General features: G+C 38.6%; 2 protein-coding genes across 3 annotated transcripts in view; one reads left to right on the forward strand and one right to left on the reverse strand.

Moving 5' to 3' along the window:
- Positions 1-2,241: 2,241 nt before the first annotated feature.
- The window catches only part of LOC135936915 (orexin/Hypocretin receptor type 1-like), a 114,123-nt gene continuing 97,036 nt past the window's right edge, over positions 2,242-19,328 (reverse strand). Inside the window, exons 5-7 of the mRNA XM_065479924.1 lie at positions 13,531-13,696; positions 4,517-4,629; positions 2,242-2,761 (exon numbers count right to left, since the gene is read on the reverse strand). Of these exons, the coding sequence (XP_065335996.1) occupies positions 2,571-2,761; positions 4,517-4,629; positions 13,531-13,696 (470 nt within the window). The 3' untranslated portion in view covers positions 2,242-2,570. The remainder of the gene's footprint in view (positions 2,762-4,516; positions 4,630-13,530; positions 13,697-19,328) is intronic.
- On the forward strand, positions 15,967-18,714 carry LOC135936913 (uncharacterized). 2 transcript variants are annotated; one of them, XM_065479920.1, is made up of 7 exons: positions 15,967-16,074; positions 16,151-16,230; positions 16,374-16,520; positions 16,577-16,711; positions 16,767-16,888; positions 17,208-17,412; positions 17,461-18,714. In XM_065479920.1, exons 2-7 carry the CDS (start codon positions 16,156-16,158, stop codon positions 18,454-18,456), a joined length of 1,680 nt encoding a protein of 559 aa, XP_065335992.1. In that variant the 5' UTR covers positions 15,967-16,074; positions 16,151-16,155; the 3' UTR covers positions 18,457-18,714. The 2 variants fall into 2 exon arrangements, with proteins under 2 accessions (XP_065335992.1, XP_065335991.1); XM_065479919.1 differs by having other exon boundaries at positions 15,977-16,074; positions 16,136-16,230.

Raw genomic sequence — 19,328 nt, forward strand, 5'->3', positions numbered from 1 at the left:
ATTTTCCTATTGTTTTGATTTTGAGAGAACCAAAGTTTATTTCCAAATTTTTATGTTTTACAGCCACAAAAAAATAAATAAATACCCATTTCATAAGCATTCAGCGAATTATACCGTCCTCGACGAAATTTCTGAGCACACCAATCGATTCATGAAGGTCAAATTATAGGTAAAGTGGATTTTTTTCCGACCAAAAAGTGCAGCGCGGCGTGCGTAGCACAAGTAGAACTTTTTTACCGCCAAAAATATGAACCTAAATGTGAGAAATGAGCATGCGTCAGAGCTGGCACACGCCAACCGCCGGCTGCTAGCGGCTGACGTGACGCTTCTCCTCGGCCACACCCCAGCTCTGGTGCATGCGTAGTTCTCGCATAAAGGTTCATATTTTTGGCGGTAAAAAAGTTCTACTTGTGCTACGCACGTTGCGCTGGACCTTCTGGTCGGAAAAATATCCACTTAACTTAATTGGACCCTCAAGAATCGATTGGTGTTCTCAGTAACTTCGTCAAAGACGGTCTTTAAAGCTCTTCCTTTTCTTAAAACATTAATGACACTAGATTTCAACATGCAGCTGGAATCAGTCATAAGATGACTTTTGTTTATACATATATATATTTTATCATTACAATCAGTCAGTTTTGATTTTTTTATACGTCCACTTGCCTAAACACACACACTGACGAAACGCAATAAAATTTCTCGTTTTCGGTACAGATAAAAGAATAGATGACATCCATCTGATAAAAGAGTTTCAACACTTGACAATGATATATAACACCAAGAATATCAATATCCAAATAGCGTCCCATTACTATAAAGTAAGTTTGCTTTTGTTATACATTCAATATAGCATTTCACTTTTCCCCATTTTAAATGCAATTTCCTTGCACACGCCACACACGTGGTTTTAAAAACGCAACATTTAAGACCCTGTTTTGAAGTTTGATATTTTCGCACAAGACAATTGCAATTTTATTCACAGTTTCACATAGAACGTCTGTTAAATAATACTGTCTCTTATCTGGAAAGACGTCTGATTGATCCCACCGCGGCCATTGCTTCTTTTAACGCGATGCAATGGACGGTACAGACCCCTCCAGAGATCAATCATTTTTATTTGCAGATGAGACAGTACTCACACTGGATTTTTATAAGGTATAACATTGAGATCTTTTTCCAATTTAAAGAGTATTTCTAAATTATTAAAATGGTGAAATATATGTACGTTTATTCAAAGCTGATACTATTGTTTAACCAAAACAAAGCTTTCATTCACTTAAAGAAAACATGGTTTAGAGCAGGAAAAATGACAAAGGGTCTAACAAAAGTTAAGGCACTATATATTCTCCGCTGCGATTTCAGACTCAATCCTGCCTGCTGATGTGCATTCTGCTTCTAGAATTATTTTTTAAGACGTGCTGAAAAACAAAATCAGTCCAGCCATTCGCCGCAGAAACGTGGGAAAAGATTTTTTTTAAAAAAAAATAGTGGTTTTCTCTATTCTACGGCGATTTGCTTAACCGATTTTGGTTTCCAGCACGTCAAAAGAAGCATATTAATAAGTGTAGAATGCACAAAGACATGATTGAGTCTGAAATCGCAGCCGAAGTTCCTTAAAATTAAATTTATTACGGAAGTATACGGTGCCGCACCGCAATCTATTGACGCGGTTTCGAACATTAAAGGATTATACAACTGGTGTATGTTATTCTATTGTAAATTTCGTTGAGTGTGCTTGTCCTTCAACATTTCACCATATTAAAGAATTTTCCGAATTTTGGGTCTAATAACCAGTTGCATATAAGGCCACAGTGTTCGAATAAGCTGCTGACAGATGGTGTCACCGTATACATTCGTAATAAATTTAATTTTAAGGCATTCCCGCTGCGATTTTAGGCTCAATCCTGCTACTGTGAATTCTTCACTTTATGTTTTCTTTTGATGTGCTGAAAACCAAAATAGGTTAGGCCAAAATCGCCATAGAATAGAGAAAACCACTATTTTTTAAATATAAAATCTATTCCCACGTTTCTGTGGCAAATGGATGGACTGATTCTGGTTTTAAGCGCGTCTGAAAAAATAATTCTAGAAGCAGAATGCACAGCAGCAGGATTGAGTCTGAAATCGCAGCGGAATAGTGCCTTTAAAAATGTGAATTCATTAGCTTAAACCCTTTTTTCTTCCCTGTGGATAAGCTTAAAGTAAAAACTAATAAAAAATATGCATCAAAAAAGATGAATATTCACCGATGCAGCAATGCTGTGAGCGTTTTTTTCTGAATTTTATTTTGAACATACAGAGTTGCATTTTCGAAAAATATTGTTAAAAACACTTGAAAAACTCAGTCAGTTGTAGGTGTCGCAGATCTGGTCTTGGTCGGGCTGACAGTGTCCGTTGCTGGGCTCGGCGCTGTTGGCCGACTGTTCGGCGATGTCCGAGATGTTGCGTGGCGGATGCGCGAGGGCCGGCGGCCGCAGGTGGCCGCGGGTTTCGGCCAGCTCAAAGGTTACTCCGCCGCTACGGCTGCCTCCGGTTGAATCGCGAGTGAACCAGACCCGCGGGGCGCGCCCTCAATCCTGGAAGGTGACCGCCGAGAGGGGCACCACCTCGGTCGAGCGCGGCATCCGCATCGACGACGGCACCGGCCCCGCCAAGTAGTGCTGCGAGTTGGCGGCGCCGCTGCGCGACATGTTGAACCGGTGCGCCCGCGGCCGCCGCGACAGGCACCCGAACGTCCGCCGGAACTCCTTCCGGAAGTTGCCTGAAATCCATTGCCAGCGTTACTATGCGCAGTTTCAATTGCAAATATAGGGAGAGAAACAAATTTTCTAATAAAAATAATATTTAAATATATAAACGCGATGTAGTGGAGCTGAAGAATTATTTAGAAAATGATTACTTTCTTAATCATTGTTCAATATTTAACTCACGGGATTGTTTTTTTTCGCGAAATGTAATATGGTTATAATTTATCTGATATGGTTAATATTTAAATATTTATTTATAATATATTAAATATTTAAATTCTAACTTCAAATTTGAGCTCTACTGGGTCAAAAACCTGTAGAATAAACACTCTATGATTGAGGACATTTTTTACTTGTTACACCCTTTCAAAATAAAACTTCCTTGTTTTAGTCTTTTTTCAGACTTTGGCAATGGCAGAGGCCTTTAATTGAGTCCTTTCAGAGTAACGCGGATTAGCGGACCGACGCGCATATGCGCCCTGCGTAGATCCACGTCCCTATCTTTTCCCATGTTTAATGAGTTTTCGTTAGCGGCTCTGTGTCAAAACCACACTGAAGCCATCCGCGTCTCAATTGGCGTGAAACGAAAGCGCACGAGTTTATCTTCAACACGTAAGTCGAAACCATGACCGCAGGAAATAAAACAACCGAGAAATTCGCGTTCGAAAAGTGCCCGTTTTTGTCTAGGAAGAAAGCTACATCTGGAGCAGGCGACAGTAGAGAAACAAATTCAATTCAAATTCAAAATAATTTTTGTTCCATTAATCTGAAAAATGTACTGGTGCGATTTTGGAATACGTCGAAACATCAATTTAAAACAGCCAAATTAATTCCATCATCTGCTTTTTCGCTGAGTATGAGCATATGTCTGTACTGTCGCCTGCTCCAGCTAAAGGGATACTTATATCTTTTCGAACGCGAATTTCTCGGTTGTTTCACTGCCTGCGGTCATGGTTTCGAATTATATCTTGTATAGATCAACTCGTGCGCTTTCGTTTACCACTAACGAAAACTCATTTAACATGGGAAAAAATAGGGACGTGGATCTGCGCAGGGCGAATGCACGGACTGACGGCTAATCCACGCGACTAATAATAATACTATTTATTTGAACTTTTGGCATGTACACAAATTGACATAGTGTGGAGCAGCATCAAAACGCACCACCCAATTGCAAATATGGCAAATATACACACACAAAAATAATACACAATAATAATAATAATGACAGTCTGTCACGCCTCTTTTACAAAATTAAAGTTCTCATCAACACTATAGAAACGTTGCACGAACACAAATTAATGCAAAATAACATAACATATAAGTTAAAAATTATCTGGGATGATAAATATTTAAATTCTAACTTCAAATTTGAGCTCTGTAGGGTCAGAGGCCTGTAGCAGGATGTCACCATACTCTATATATGATATGACATTTTTTTCTAATTTTATATACCTACTCCTACAAAATGCAATTTTCTATCTTTTAGTCATTTTTCAGAGTAAAACAATATGACAGGAGAAGCCTTTAAAGAAGATGCGCCTGGAGACTGGAGCGAGGCAGAGAGAGCCTGAAATGAAATTTGCATTATATCATCCCAAGGCAATTGAGAACAGATTGCCCTCATTACATACATAAGCAGCGCGGTTTGATCTTTAGCGCCTAATCAAATTACTCGCAGTGAGGGAGTGTTTGCGAGAGGAGTGACACACGGCACGTCGTGTTAATTGGTTGCGTGCGGACGGACAAAATCGAGAGCACGTCCTCACCACTCATGAAGTTGTAGATGAGCGGGTTGACTGCGCTGTTGGCGTAGCACAGCCAGTGCGACACCATCGAGATAGCGGCCGTCACGTTGTTCTGAGGGATGCCCGTCGTGTATCTGCGAACAGAGAGAGAGAGCGGATCGCGTTAATGAGGCTTTTCCGCAGGCGTCGCTTTTAATGAATGAAAAAATGTAACGATGAGCGTTCTTTATTTTCACTTTCACCTCCTTTTCACCACTTCATCAGTGGTGAAAAGAAATTTCCTTAATTGACGTATTAACAATGTTTTCTTATAAAATGGTAGCAGAAAATAACATTGCTTCCAACCTGCAAAATATGCCCTTTGCGGTGGGGTGTGGGACCTTTAGACTGCTTCAGCTATCTACGGGAGGTCATGACGTGTCGAACGGTGTGCAGTTTTTGTAAATTTGATCCTTTGAAGCTGCGAGATTTAATGAGAAACGTTTTTTCCTCCCGAGGACGTCTTCATTAAATAAAGTGTGTCAACTAAATCTCGGGTTCTAGGAGTCGTATTAAAAAAAATTCCCAACCGTATGACTTGTCTAAACATCCCAAGATGCACTGAAGTGGATTCAGGATGAAAAACACTCAATCCCGTTGCAGAGTGAGGTGCGAAAATGCAAACTTTAAAATTTGATGTGTTTTTTTTTGGTACCAAATATGGTGGTTGAATTTTTGGCATCCTTATATGGACTGCTTAAGCAAATTTGCCTATCCAGGGGAGGTTTAGACTAATCTATTAATGTGCATTATTTGAAAATCTGTCCTTTAGATACGGAGATTTGGGCGTGTAAACATAAATTTCGAAAATCTAGAAGAAATTCGTAATTTTATTAGGGTAAAACGCCGCTATTTCACATTTTGACAATTCTTTTTCTAATTTTTTGCGCACTAATAGTACTAGATGGCAATTAAAAATCCCCAAATCTTATGTTTCAGGGATGATAGGAATAAAATAGCGACCATCATAAAACTGAAGAAACAGCCATTAGCGATGAGCCGATGTATGCTTTTCAAACAGCAGCAATCTCTCCTATTTGCAGCGACAGAAAGCGTAAAAAAGTAAAAAGCAATCCGCTTCACCTCGCGTGTTTTTTCATAGCATCTCACTGTCGGTCCTATGGAACTCGGTCTCTTTATATTCTTCTTTTCATACGTGCGCTCGCTCTCATAATCCAGCATCCGAGCAATTTTCTCGTGAGTATACCTTCTTTCGCTTCAAGTGAAACGAGGATTTGGTTTGATACACTCCGAGAGTGAACGCCAGCCGCAAGCTGCTTGCATGAAAATAATTTCTGCTATTTTATAAGTCGTCGACGCCACCGGCTGGAAAAGGCAAGGTCTTTTTCTGTGGGAATGGCTCCCGTTGCGTCATCTTTCTAATGGAATGTGCATCAAAAGACAAAAGGCTTCACACGAATATGCAGATTTTATTGCACCCTCGAGATTTGCGGAGCTTGTTACTGAAGAGATCAAATCAAAAACTTCTAACTATTTGTAATATTCTCCTCCTTTTTAGTTTTAAATTAGATGTACATATTATCCCTTTTATTAAATGCCAACCAACAAACAAGCAGCAATTTAAATTTTCTGAAATCTGTCATGAAAATGGGATAATATATATTCTAGTTTTACAATTTTAAAGCTAAAAACACAGGTTAATTCGGTATTTCTGGTTTAATTCTTTTTAGTTTTAAGAACGCAACGTTTTGAACCAACATTGAACCATTTTATTTTGCAAAACCGATCTATAATGTAATCGCTATGATGTTCAAACCATCAACTGAGCACGAATTTTGATTTTTTTTGCTTTCTGCAAAACATATAAATCGATTATTTTATCAGGGTTTTAGCTGAAAATCCCAGCAAACACGTTGCAATTTACGATTTCCCGCGCTGTACGACACGTGCCACGTCTTCTTTTTTAATTCTCCAGGGAACCGTGCCCTCATTTCAGAACTACTCCTTCTTCAAGTGGGTAATTGTTCACAGAGAGTCCACTTAACGTGTTTATCGAAATCAAAATAATTGCAAAAGTTTTAAAAAATTTCAGTGTTTTTCCAACGGCCAACTCGTGGAAATCAATTATTTATCGTTTTAATTGGGAAATATACAATCGGCTATTGTATTGATAACTTTTAAATTAAAATCAGGCCTTTTTACAAATTCTAAATTTGAAAGACGCAAAGGTTCAAACCGAAAACACTGAATTTTTTATTCTGTAGATTCCTCCTGCGAAAATAATTCTGAAAAATTGTAACAATGAATCCCTGGTAGAAGCGTTTTAACACAAGCTAAAATATATGAAAAGACTTTCTGCGCAAAAACGACAAAAAAATCGTCTTTACGGCAAAGCCAAACTAAAGAACTGGAAAGCTTGCAAAAACCACTTGGCTTCCTTTTGTAAACACGCGCAAAAAACTGTATGCAAACTCAACAACTCCAACACTTCTGTGTGCAGCGAAGTTTTCCAATAATAGTCAAATAACTGCCTCTTTAAAAGTGTTTCCAACGCAAGGAAGTGTATTTGCTGCGTGAAAACTCACGGCGACTAGCAAACTTTGACCAAGCACAAGTGCTGCGTGGAAAAAAACTTTCGCTGAGGATTCACCTTGCCTTTATAACTCATTGTCAGCCACTTATCGGCGGTGCGCACGCCACTAAAATAAATAGAGAGTATTTTCAAGTGTTTACGCACTCATGACTGGAAAAAGGAGTTTAATCCACGAGGATTAATCATGGACGGGAGACGTAATTTCTGAATGACGTGTGCAGCGTTGCGCAAAGCAGAGAGCTGCGTCAACAACACACGTGTTTTAATTAAAGTTTGTCTATTTTGGATTGATTGGTATACAGACTTGTTTTGCAGCATAATCAATTTTCAAGGCTTGACACATGACATTGTCGAGGGATATGGTCTTAATAATTTGATTTGAATTTTGTTCGACACTAATTATAATTTGTATATATCAGAAAGCTTTCGCAGTTTTCGCTATATGGCATTCTATGCGTGTTAAGTGTTGATAAAATATGAAAATTCGCATATGAATCGCTGGATCCAAGCAACCGTAATTTAAAAGACAAACATTTAAGTGCCACGACTATGTAGCTGTTTATTCGCACAATTTGTCAAAGTACATTCATGTTATCACAGGTCTTCTTTAAAAAGAACTGATCGAGGCGAATCAAATGATATACCATTTCCATACTTTTGCAAAAGTTCAGGATTTGGGAAGATAAATTTCTTTCTGATAGATTTTAGCTTACCGTAAGTGCAAAGATTTTTTTCTCTTAAAATAATAAAGCATTTTGTAAATCTAAGATTAGAGATTGCGGTTTACAGCCTGAAAAGTGTGCTTTTTTGCTGATGTTAACTATATAGAGAACGTTTCCAGTAGAACGGCGCGATTGCCTCTATACTGTATTGACAAGTGCTTGCGTTAGTTTGAACGAACTCTCGGAAAACTCCCCGGAGAGCACCTACAATCCAAAGGGGGAAATTATCACACCGTTTACTTGATTTCTTTTGCCACAAGTGCCTTTTTCCTTTCATGCCGCTAGTGTTTATGAGCGCGCGTGTGTGGTATGCAAAACCATTGTTCCTCGGCGGTGAACCATTAGCTGCCTCAAAGAGCTGTTCTCGAACGACGCGCGGCCTTTAGTGTTCCAGCTTCAAAGCGCCGGTCGGATTTTGCCACCGGCAGATGTTGCTAGGAAATTGGATTTTGCAACCAACACGTGATTGTATGTACCGCGACACAAGTCTACATTGCAATAATATGCGCCTTGACATGGAAACTATATTGGGATTCGAGGTTGCTGTTTTTGTGTGTAATCATTGCCTGTGTTGGAATCGTGTTCTAACTCAACAGAGTTGTGGGTTGTGGGGCTCTGAATGTTAAAAACCAGCTTGACAGTTGATTCAGCCTATTTCTAGTTTGATCATGATGGTTTTTATTCTAATTGATGACGTGTCAATTTTCATTTCCTGAAAGGTCTCTGATTTTAAATTTTTTCTGGGATTTATGCAAACAGCTCACAAATAATATTTGAAACTATCGCTGGGCTGACTATTGGATCATAGGGAGCTCAATTTCCAGATTTTGATCAAATCTCAATGCTTTTGAAATAAATATGTAACGTTGTATTGATTAATTGGCACTTGACGAAATCAACACGTAAATTATTCAAACAGACGAGTGATTTATTTTAATTTTTGTAATTTTCTTTCTCTCTTACTATCTCCCTTTTTCTCAAATTGCACTTATCTAAATCTTATGTGAGTCGAATGACGATTTTAAAGTGATGTAAAATAATTCTCCGCATGCTGAGAACCCCAATTATTGCGATATTTGGGATACCTCGCAGGCGCATGAGGGGAGTGCAATGCGTTGCACTCACGGTGATTTAATAGTCAGAGGCCCGAAAACCACCAACAGGCATATAGCACGCAAGCTGGTGTGCTATCTGCCAACCAACGATCTTTGTCCGATCGGATATATATATATTAAGAAACATATTTTTAAAATATATTTCTTTTTATCTAAAGTATTCGCCAATGTTATTCCTCTTTCGCCTTTTCAAAGTGAGCTTATATTTGATATTTTCCACGGAACCAAGGCATGCACCGAACCCAGTTTCTATCAATTAGGATTAAATCTGGTTTAGAATCTGGTTCTGCTTTTCCTCTGCTTTTGGAGTTTCAATAGCTGGCATCCCTAAATAATTTAGTTGAGCAACGTTTGCGATAAATATATTATAAAAAATTAATTGATAAAGGAAATTTCCAGATTCAGAAAAAGTTTAGTTTTTTACTCTACGATTAACCAAAGCAAAGGACAAACACTTCAGGGACATTGTTTTCTCAGAACGTCATAAATGACCCACCCATTGATTTGTCTCATATCAAACCAAATTTCATCCAAGTTTTATGGGAAAACTGACGCCTCATTGAAACAAGCACAGCGCTCCAAGCCAATCGCTAGAAGCGTTGAATCGAAAAATTTCCACAAAATTCCCATCAAGAATTTAAAAGTAAAATCCCTGGAGTTTCCTTGATTGAATGATCTGTGTCTTCACTGCTTTGGAGGAGCCAATACACACGAATTGATCCTCAGAACTTTTAATTAATTTCCTCATCACGCTCTCCGACTTTCTTTCCGCATACCGACTCCAAGTCCGTGCGGCTTTTCCATTTTGTTTAATAGCTTTCGCGCATTATTAAAAAACTTTTGGCCCAAACTTTCGAGCCGGTTTGGAACGAAATTGACTTGTAAGAAATTGTTTGCGACGAAACATGTCAATATCCGAAAATTGGGTTTCTTCGAACGTGTTTCAATTAATAATTAAAATATATATGTTGACATTTACAATAAATACTTTTTTCGAATGAAACGACACGTGGTTTTATTTTAACAGACAACTCTATACATAATAGAATGTGCAAAACCGACTGCTACGATGTTCAGGCCATCAAATGAGTACGAATCATACAAAGAAATATGGCATTTCTTTTACATGTTTTCGATTATTTTTGCAAAACCAGGATTTGGCTGAAAAGATTTTACAATATCGTCAAAATAACCAGCCCGTTGGCTTGCATTGTTAAGGCACTCTCAGGAGTGTCAAAGCAATGTGAGGTATTTGAGCAGTTGGGAGATCTAATACTGGCTACCCAATGTCAGAGATGGCAAAAAGTGGTTAGTTTAGTGACTCGAAATGCTCAAATTGCTCAACGGGCTGGGAGGCGCACCGGCGCCGACTCGTTACTTGCTGGTTTGCACCTTTCCAGCATGCGTGATTTGGCTTCACGGGACAAATGTCTAGCGTTTCATTGCAGTCCTCGGTGCGGAGGCAAGTGGCCCTTGAGTGGGCTGGGTCCCTGTGCGGCCTGGTGCGCCCATGTTATCCGTTCGCGGTTAAATTGGGACCCGGGTTTCAGCATTCGTGCTAGTGCAGTGCGCGCCCTTCCCGGTCCTCCGGTCCTCGGACAGGGATAAAATGAGCAAAAAAAAATACGATTTTTCCAACGTTTTTTTTAATTTTCCGGGGAACCCCACACACATTTCAAAATTCCCGCGAGCTTCGCCCTATTCTAGTGGTCGCTGCTAATAGAGAATGCATAATGGACGTGTTTTACAGCATCAAAAAATTCATTAATTTTTTCAACTGTCATTTTAAGTGGAATGAAAACCACCGGCTGTATGACTGATGCCACTTGGCAAAAATGCTGAACCTTTTAGAAACTTCTAAAAATCGTATATCGTGCCTGAACTGATTAAATGAACCAAGTATTTTTGAGCCAAAACGGTATAATATTTTTGCACATCCTTAGGTTCTAAACTGTTTATGTCGATTTTATTGAAATTTCCGCCTGCATTAGATTATTTTTAAACAAAGCATGACAGCAGGCTACAGAGCGAGAGGCAAAAAGGGCGGTGGAGTGTATCGTGTATCCTCACTCGAATGGATATTATCTCATCTCGCGCGAGCGCAGCTTCCGATGAGATAAAATGGCACATAATGTACGCTTCGGAATAAATAAATAAATAAGCTCATCCTGTTGCCGGCGTGTACTTTACGGTCGTTTACAAAAGGACGTCGGCGGTTGCTCGTCGGCGGCGCTCTCCGTCTCGGGAGAAACTATTAGATGAGATATGCGCTTTGAATCACATGAAGTTGCAGCAGCTGCTCTGAATATCAAGTGAGCGCGGTGAAATATCCGGAATATGATGGTGAAATCACCTTCTCTTTGCAGCAAGGCAAGAAATCACGACGTGCTTGCAGCTCAAGATTGAATCAACAGCAAAAAAAAGGAAAAATTTATTAAAACGACCAGTTTATTTACGAGCATAAAAGCACCACACATATCTGAAAAAATCTGTTTTGCTCTTTTTTCAATAAACTGAACAGAAAATATAGGAAAGAGATTAAAGTTTTCCTAGATTGCGTTTAATTTGTTGAGCAAATTTTGCGTGCTAATCAAGCGGAAGCACAGTATCCTTATTGGAAATCATGATTTTTTTAGCAACAGGGAAATTTAGCTTATTATTTACGCACAACTGGGAAGATCGCAACGAGAGCGAAAAAATCATTGACACACCGAGAAATTGGGCAAAATGTGAAGTTTGACTTCCTCGGTCTTGATATCATTAATGTAATGTGCATTGTTGAGATAAACTTTTTTGAATTGAATTGAGTTTATTTGTCTTTCAGCAAAATTTCAAAAACAATCAACTAAATGAACTACTTTTGCTATAGCAAACAATGCAAAATGCTCTAAATTGTCCTGTAAAGCTCAACTTAAAAGCATTTAACTGTATTTTTTTGTATTTACTCGTCTTATCTTCTTTTTGGCATTAAATTAGAGATGAGTACAAAGTATAAAATTTTCAGGCTCTTGAGCGTTTTTTAAAATCTACTATTGTGGGTTACGATCGAGGAGCCCATAATGGAAAAACGTCTTTTGATTCCACTTATCTTTTTAATTCACGTCTAAGTTTAGTAGTAGTAGAGTAGTACAGGACTGTAAGACATATAATTCACAATTACAAATATTGCACATTACATAAATAATTGTTCACAACGAAAAATAATCTATCACAATGAATATCTTACCCCGATCAAATGCGGGTCAGTTACAATAATCTCGTTGTTGCTTCAAAATATTTCCTCGCACGGAATTTCCTATCCGGAGTGAGCGTTTGACATGACCATCGTCGTGCGAGGTGGAAGGGTCAGTGCAGGTAACGCGCTTATCGCACAATTACACTGCCCTCTACCGATTTGGGAGAATATAAGTTTAACTTGCGCCAGTAAGTGGCGGGAACTGCCACACTATAAAACATCTGCAGGGTCTATATAACATGTAAATCCTCTTATATAACTGAAAACGCTAGAAATTATCAAAATATTATATAGGTGTTTATTTTTTCTGACGGTTTTCATAGAATTCAAGTTGTTCGCCCATTAATTTAAAAAAAATCAGATTTAAATGGAGCAAAAAATATAAAAGTCTATATATCTTGTGTTGAGATGTTGAAAAATTAAAAAATCAACGATGTAAAAATTATATCAGGAAAGTTCTTTTTCAAGAAAATTTTGCCAAATTTAAATAAATGTTGAGCGACGACCAGTTGGTGAGCTTGATAAAGAGTCAGGAAATATTTATTAAGGTTTCCAAGAGCAATTTTTAGACACCAAATCCAGTTTAAAAAAAAATAGAAAAATAGGCATCCCCTGAAATTTTGGCATTGTGTGGTATGAAAAAAAATCGTCTTAAATATGGGTTACAAAATCCGGCTGATTTGATTTCTAAAGATAAATATTATCATCGGAATTAAGAACCGTTAACAATTTTCGTTAATTCAGGTGAAGACCCTGTCTAAAAATCCCAACCGTAATGAATGAGCTTATTATTTATTACTAAAAAAACGTTTTCTATATTAGACAGCAATAATATTGTCAAATTAAAAAAATAAACCTGTAGTGGAAGCCTTTCTGCTGGTCAGGAGAGGTCAATACGAGTCTAATGGTGTGCTAATGCTAATTTTATCCTCCGACCTACAACATTTCGTCATAGCTCTAATCATGTAATCCTTAAAATAATAACTTTTATGGCTATTAAACCCCAGAAAAGGCGACCCTTTCGATTTTCAACCACGCTGCTTGCAATTTTGCGGCGTAAAAATCGCTAGACAAATGAGAAAATATTAGCCAATTTCTGGGAGCATGTGCAAAAGCCACTCATTAAAGGTTGGGTTTTTTTTATCAGCTTTTAGGCACGGAGCGCAAAGAGGCCGGGGAAAAAACACGCGGACAAAAAACTAACTTTCTTCTTGTATTTGCGCGTGGCGTGGCGTGGCGTAGCGGCGGCGGCAAAGGGGCAGACACGAGAAAAGTAACAGCAAAGTTTACCTTGGCTGCTCTCTTTTAATGAAAAAGTTGTGTTTGGGGCCGCGCTCTCGGTGGGTGGCCGTGCAAACAAAATTAATTACCTGAGGATGCTGAGCAGGTGGACGGGCAGATAGCACACAGCGAACATGACCACGACGGCCACCAGCATCTTGGCCGCCTTCCTGCGCGCGGCCAACTGCGTCTCCGCGCTCCTGTTCACCGAGCACACCAGCGGCGTGCGACGGGTGCTCCCGCCGTGGTTCCACCCTGTCAACACGTAAAATACACGTTTCATTATTTTATCTTGCTGAGCACAGAAATCTATCTTGCTCGTCTATATACAAGCCGTTTCATTTCTGCGAATGTGATTTTTCAGTCGGAAAATTTTGGAAAAAATCAAGAGTTTTAACTTGGAACAACATTCGATTCCTTTCGCTCTAAAATGTTAAATTTTATTTAGATGCAACAAGTTTTAGACAAATCGTTGCAGTTTAAAATTAAGCAACAATGGAAACTATTCCTTTGGCAAACTGTCATCGTCATCGATCAAATGGAAGCGAAAAATCCTCACTATTTTTTTTATTTTATTAAAAGGTGCACTCCCCTCTTGTTAGTACGAGATCATTAAAAGAAATAACTGGCGTCGAGAAGTTTACATTTTTCAAGGATGTTGCCTATCGGTTTATTTTTAAAGCTGAACAAAAATACGAGAGAGAACAAGCAAGTCCTGAAGCAAATATTTTTCTCGATAATGGCTTTCGATGTCCCGTATTTTCTGCATAAACTTTGCAAAATCTAACTTGTAAAGTCAGAATGATTGAAAATAAAATAGCGAAATTTTAATCCACCGAATCTTTTCCATTTGGGGCCAAAACTGGAAATGAAAGTATAATATCTCTATTTAAATTTTAAAAAATAATATTATTTTCAATTATGTGAATAAAAGAAACCGATTAATTTTTAAATTTTCAAATGAAAAAGCCTACTGCAAAAGGACCTCGATCAAAGTTTGCATTCGATTTTACGCTGTGAAAGAGTGAAATAATAGGCCAGCCGCACTGAAGAACCGTTCTGCGGCACAGTATCCCTCTCCTTGAAAGGCGCATGTGAGTGCTTGGCAATCGGGACTAATCGGGACGGGACTCTCTGGCCCCACTCGGACTCGAGTTAGTCCAAGACAGTTGCTTCCATTTAGCAGAAATAAGTTTGGCTCAACATTACTGATTAATATGGGATATAGACTTATTTTTTGAGCCGGAGCGCAACCGGTAACGCGTTATGCAGAGACGCAATAGCAATTAAAGGGCTTTGTCTAGATAACTTACTCTTTTCTGCGCTGGCACAACTAATTCGGGTTTGGAACGAGTATTATAGTCATGCCTCAAACAAGTAGATGTATATATGACCTCGCCAAAAGTCAATAGAGATATTACAGTATTATTACTGTCAAAGTAGCATTGATGTTTGAAAACATCAACAGAAATAAAAATTTATAAATTTGCCCCAGACTTTTATGTTTGTTTACTGTGCATGATTAAAGGACGCATTTTTTACTTTCTCTAAAACCATAAAGAAAGTTTTTTTATAGAGCTCAATAATTCCATCGGATGAAGATTATTTGTATAAAAAACTGAGTTTAAAAAGCATCAGCATCACGATCAGGGGCGTTAGGTCAATTGATTATTTTTTAGCTGCTAACCAGCCTGTTGGTTCGCATTGTTAAGGCACTCTTAGGAGTGTCAAAGCAATGAGAGGAATTTGAGCAGTTCGGAGATCTAATACTGGCTACCCAATGTCAGAGATGGCAAAAAGTGGTTAGTTTAGTGACCCTGTCCTCCCGGACCGGGAAGGGCGCGCACTGCACTAGCACGAATGCTGAATTCCGCGTGCCAATAACACCGCGAACGGATAACATGGGCGCACCAGGCCGCACAGACACCCAGCCCACTCAAGGGCCACTTGCCTCTGCACCAAGGACTGCATTGAAACGCTAGACATTCGTCCCGTGAAGCCAAATCACGCATGCTGGAAAGGTGCAAACCAGCAAGTAGCGAGTTCCAGCCCGTTGAGCAATTTGAGCATTTCGAGTCACTAAACTAACCACTTTTGCCATCTCTGACATTGGGTAGCCAGGATTAGATCTCCGAACTGCTCAAATACCTCCCATAGCTTTGACACTCCTGAGAATGCCTTAACAATGCGAGCCAACGGGCTGGTTTTTAAATTATATTAATTTTAAATTTTAAATTTGTGAATATTTTGAGCATTTTTGTCTTTTTATATTTTCTCATCTCATGAACTGCATTAAAGATAAGAAAAAACGAAGAACATTTATTGCCTTTATCGAGTTATACCTATACCTAATCCAGCCTTGTGATGAGGAATTTTTGGTAAATTTTATTTCTCATTCGCCTTAAAGCCATACATACTTTTTTTAACAGCTTTTTACTTGAAAATATACTCTCTGAAATTGGGAAACTATTTTGGGTACGTGTGGTGAATAAATAAGCTCTTGTTGTGTTTTGTTACTTTTGAGAGGAAGAGTGAGCGCAAGGTCGGCAGCAATGATCTGCGGACTCGCCGCTGACGTTTCATCCATATCACATAGCCGAAGGCAAAAAAATCGTACTCTAACTCTCGCCAAGGTTAGCGTCCATAATTACGAGACTGAAAATACAGCTGTGCGCTGATTTAAGCCACATTTAGCACATTCACTTTTAGGCGATATGACGCCGGATAGACTCATCTCTCTGTATTTCGTTTTGCTTGTTCTACTCATCGCCCATGAACTTCGTTCAGAGGTAAATAATAAAATAAATATTTAATTCCTTTATTAAGGTGGTTATCATTGTTCACTTTTTATTAAATTTTTCTTGATATATTTATTTTTTTATTTCCACACGTATTTATAAAAACACATTTTTGCAGTAATAATTTGTTTTAGTGTGGGAAGCTACCTAAATCAGAAGCAGCAGGACAAAAGAATGTAGAGGCGAAGATTAAAAGTGCTGATTTGAAGGCCAATAATGTGACAACGAATGACTCTGTGCCAAACATTGACCGTCTGGTCCAACAGTTCAACGCCAAAATGGTTGTTGTTGTTTGAGAATGCATTTTAAATCATTTTAATATTTTCATTCTAATCAGCAAAATATGACTGGAGAAAACGAACCTAATTGGCGTGCCGGGAAATCATCACTGGCCGAAAAAATGAGGTATATGTTAAAGACGAAAAGAATGACTGATTCCAGCCTAATTGTAGGCCCAAACGAAAATACTAGGGTAGGTCGATTATAGGGTCTAGTTAAGTTTAATTTAGAGTTTTAACCATTTCCAGACGTTTGAGGCGCACTCTGTCGTTTTGGCAGCAGCAAGTCCCATATTTGAGTATGCCCTGTCAGAGAGCCGGAGCCTGCGGATTCAAGGATGGCTGCCCGACGAGTTTGAAAAATTCCTCAAGTGAGAGTTTAAAATTTAAATTAATCTAAATAAACAAATGAGTTACTATAATTCGACGTGCGGCAAAAGTGCAAACAATGCTGTCAATTGTTTCTACGACCTGGAGCAAAATCATCGTTGTTGCAGATTGATTTTGATTGACATTAAATATAAAATATACTGCTAATGAGGCCTGATGGTCCAAAACAGCTGCAGCACAGTCCGAGGACATGCCATGTTTTTTTTTATTTTGCAATCAATTTTTTATTTATTTCAGCCATCGAAAGCAATAATTTTATTTGATTTAATTGTAATAAAAAATATGTGGTGTTTTCGTCAGTTTTGTGTATTCGGAAAATCTCTGCTTCGATGGATTCGACGAGGCGTGCACTCTGCTGTATCACGCTGCAAATTGGAAAATAGAAGGGGCGAAGGATGAGGCTCGGAAGTTTATCTACCTAAACATGTACCCCGACTACATTTGGGACGCGTTTTACTGCGCTAAGAAAGCTCAAGATGAAGTAATTCAGGAGTTCGCGAGTGAGGTGAGTGCGACAAGCAATAAATAAATCCGATGTACAATTTAATTTCAGCTCATCAGCGAATTCTCGTCGCAGACCCTAAAAGATCGTAAGCTCAACGATCTTTCGAAAACAGACTTGGCGAATTTGCTGGCTCAAGATGACCTCAACGTGCAGTCCGAGGTTGAGGTTTTCGAGGCCGTCGCTCGCTGGGGATTGATGCAAGTGATCAACAGCGGCAAAACACCCACGACCCCGGAGCTGATAAGAGAAAAAATCGGCCCTGACGTCTTCAGGCAAATCCGTTTTCTCACCATGACAGGCACCGAGTTCGCCAGAACGCACACGAGCACACAATTATTGAGTTATGAGGAGGGTCTCGCGGTTTTGCTCAATATTAATAGTCCCGGATCGATCCAGTTGCCAAATACCGTGTGCAACATCACTAAAAAGAGAGAATTCAAAAAGGACTTGAGGAAGACGTTTATTACTTTGGGCTCGAGCAAATCGAAATGTGCGGATGACGGCTCTAATTATTCACCTGACACTTTGGACTTGTTCACTGTTTCGATTATTCCAAACGCTGACGAGTGGCAACTTGTCGGAATACAAATCCCAAAAAGCTTAGAAGCCACGGCGAACTGCACGATTTCAGAAAGCTTCGACGTCTTGATTTTGGACCTTGATAACCGCACTGTGGACAAATTTTCTTACAATTACATTATTCCCTCTTGCAGCACTCTAAGGGTGAAATCAGATTTGCCACCTGGCCGCATATTTGCTGTAAATGATAGCGAGGTTATGAATGTCAAGTTTGAAAGAACGGTAAAAATTCCATCAGTCAAAACCGTCAAAGGCCCGGAAAGATACAGAATTAAAATCGTGTTTAAGGAAGCAAGGACGTATCCTGTTTTTGTTGACGCTGGCACGAAAATGAAAGCTAAAGACAGTAACGAGATGAAATACGAGTTGTACAGCAGTACTTTTGATTTTGAAGGAGATAAGACGAGCAAGTACCGTCTGTTGCAAAACCCGCAGTTTGTTTACGCACTCATTACAAAAAGTTAAAAGTGCTCATCATAGCACAAAATTTGGATAAATTAATTTGTATTTTGAATGACATTAACTTGGACAATGATGGCAAGCGCTTTTAAGTGGTAAATTACTTGCTAAACGTTTTCGACTGGCAAAAGAAAATGAATATTTTTGGATTTTTACTTACATGAAAATACCTTTATTGAAGAATGAGACCTTTGAATTTCCGTTTTAAATGTTTTATGACCCAAATAATTAAATGCCTCACAACTAAATGTGTATGACAATAAAGCTTGTTGATTTTATTTCCATGACACAAATATTTTACGCCTATTTTGGATTCTGGTAAAATGTATAATAATATATGCTATAAAGTGAATACCCTCGCCGCACATAATCCCTTTTGGAATGTGGATGTGGCGCAGTTAAATAAACACTTTATGCCCCGATAAATTGAAAGCATTCAATTCAATCCATTTATTTGAATTTTAGCATAGTAATTAATATATACATTCAGGTGATGATCTTCTTACAACATATTAAGGCCCATTCCGGCTCTTCCCTCCTGGGTAGAGTTTTAGCGAGATGTTTGCCAGGAATGGTGCCTTTTCTCACTATGTACTTCCTATTTTTAATTTTTGACAAATTGTTTTTTTAACATGTATGTACATCTTTTGGTGAGAATAAACAAGCAATAAATAAATAAATATTCCATCTAATTGCAAATTACAAACACAATATACAATAGAAAAAAATGAACATACAACAATATCATAAGTTTTTGACAAAAGGGAAATACTCTTGGGATGAGTAAAATTTGTGTTTACAAAGGAAATCTTTCAACGCGGTAGTAAATTCTTTGACTCGGGGCTCTAGGCGTAGTGAAACTGGCAAGGCATTTTACA

The sequence above is a fragment of the Cloeon dipterum genome, chromosome 2, assembly GCF_949628265.1.
Source record: "Cloeon dipterum chromosome 2, ieCloDipt1.1, whole genome shotgun sequence".
In the NCBI taxonomy this organism is placed as follows: Eukaryota; Metazoa; Arthropoda; class Insecta; order Ephemeroptera; family Baetidae; genus Cloeon; species Cloeon dipterum.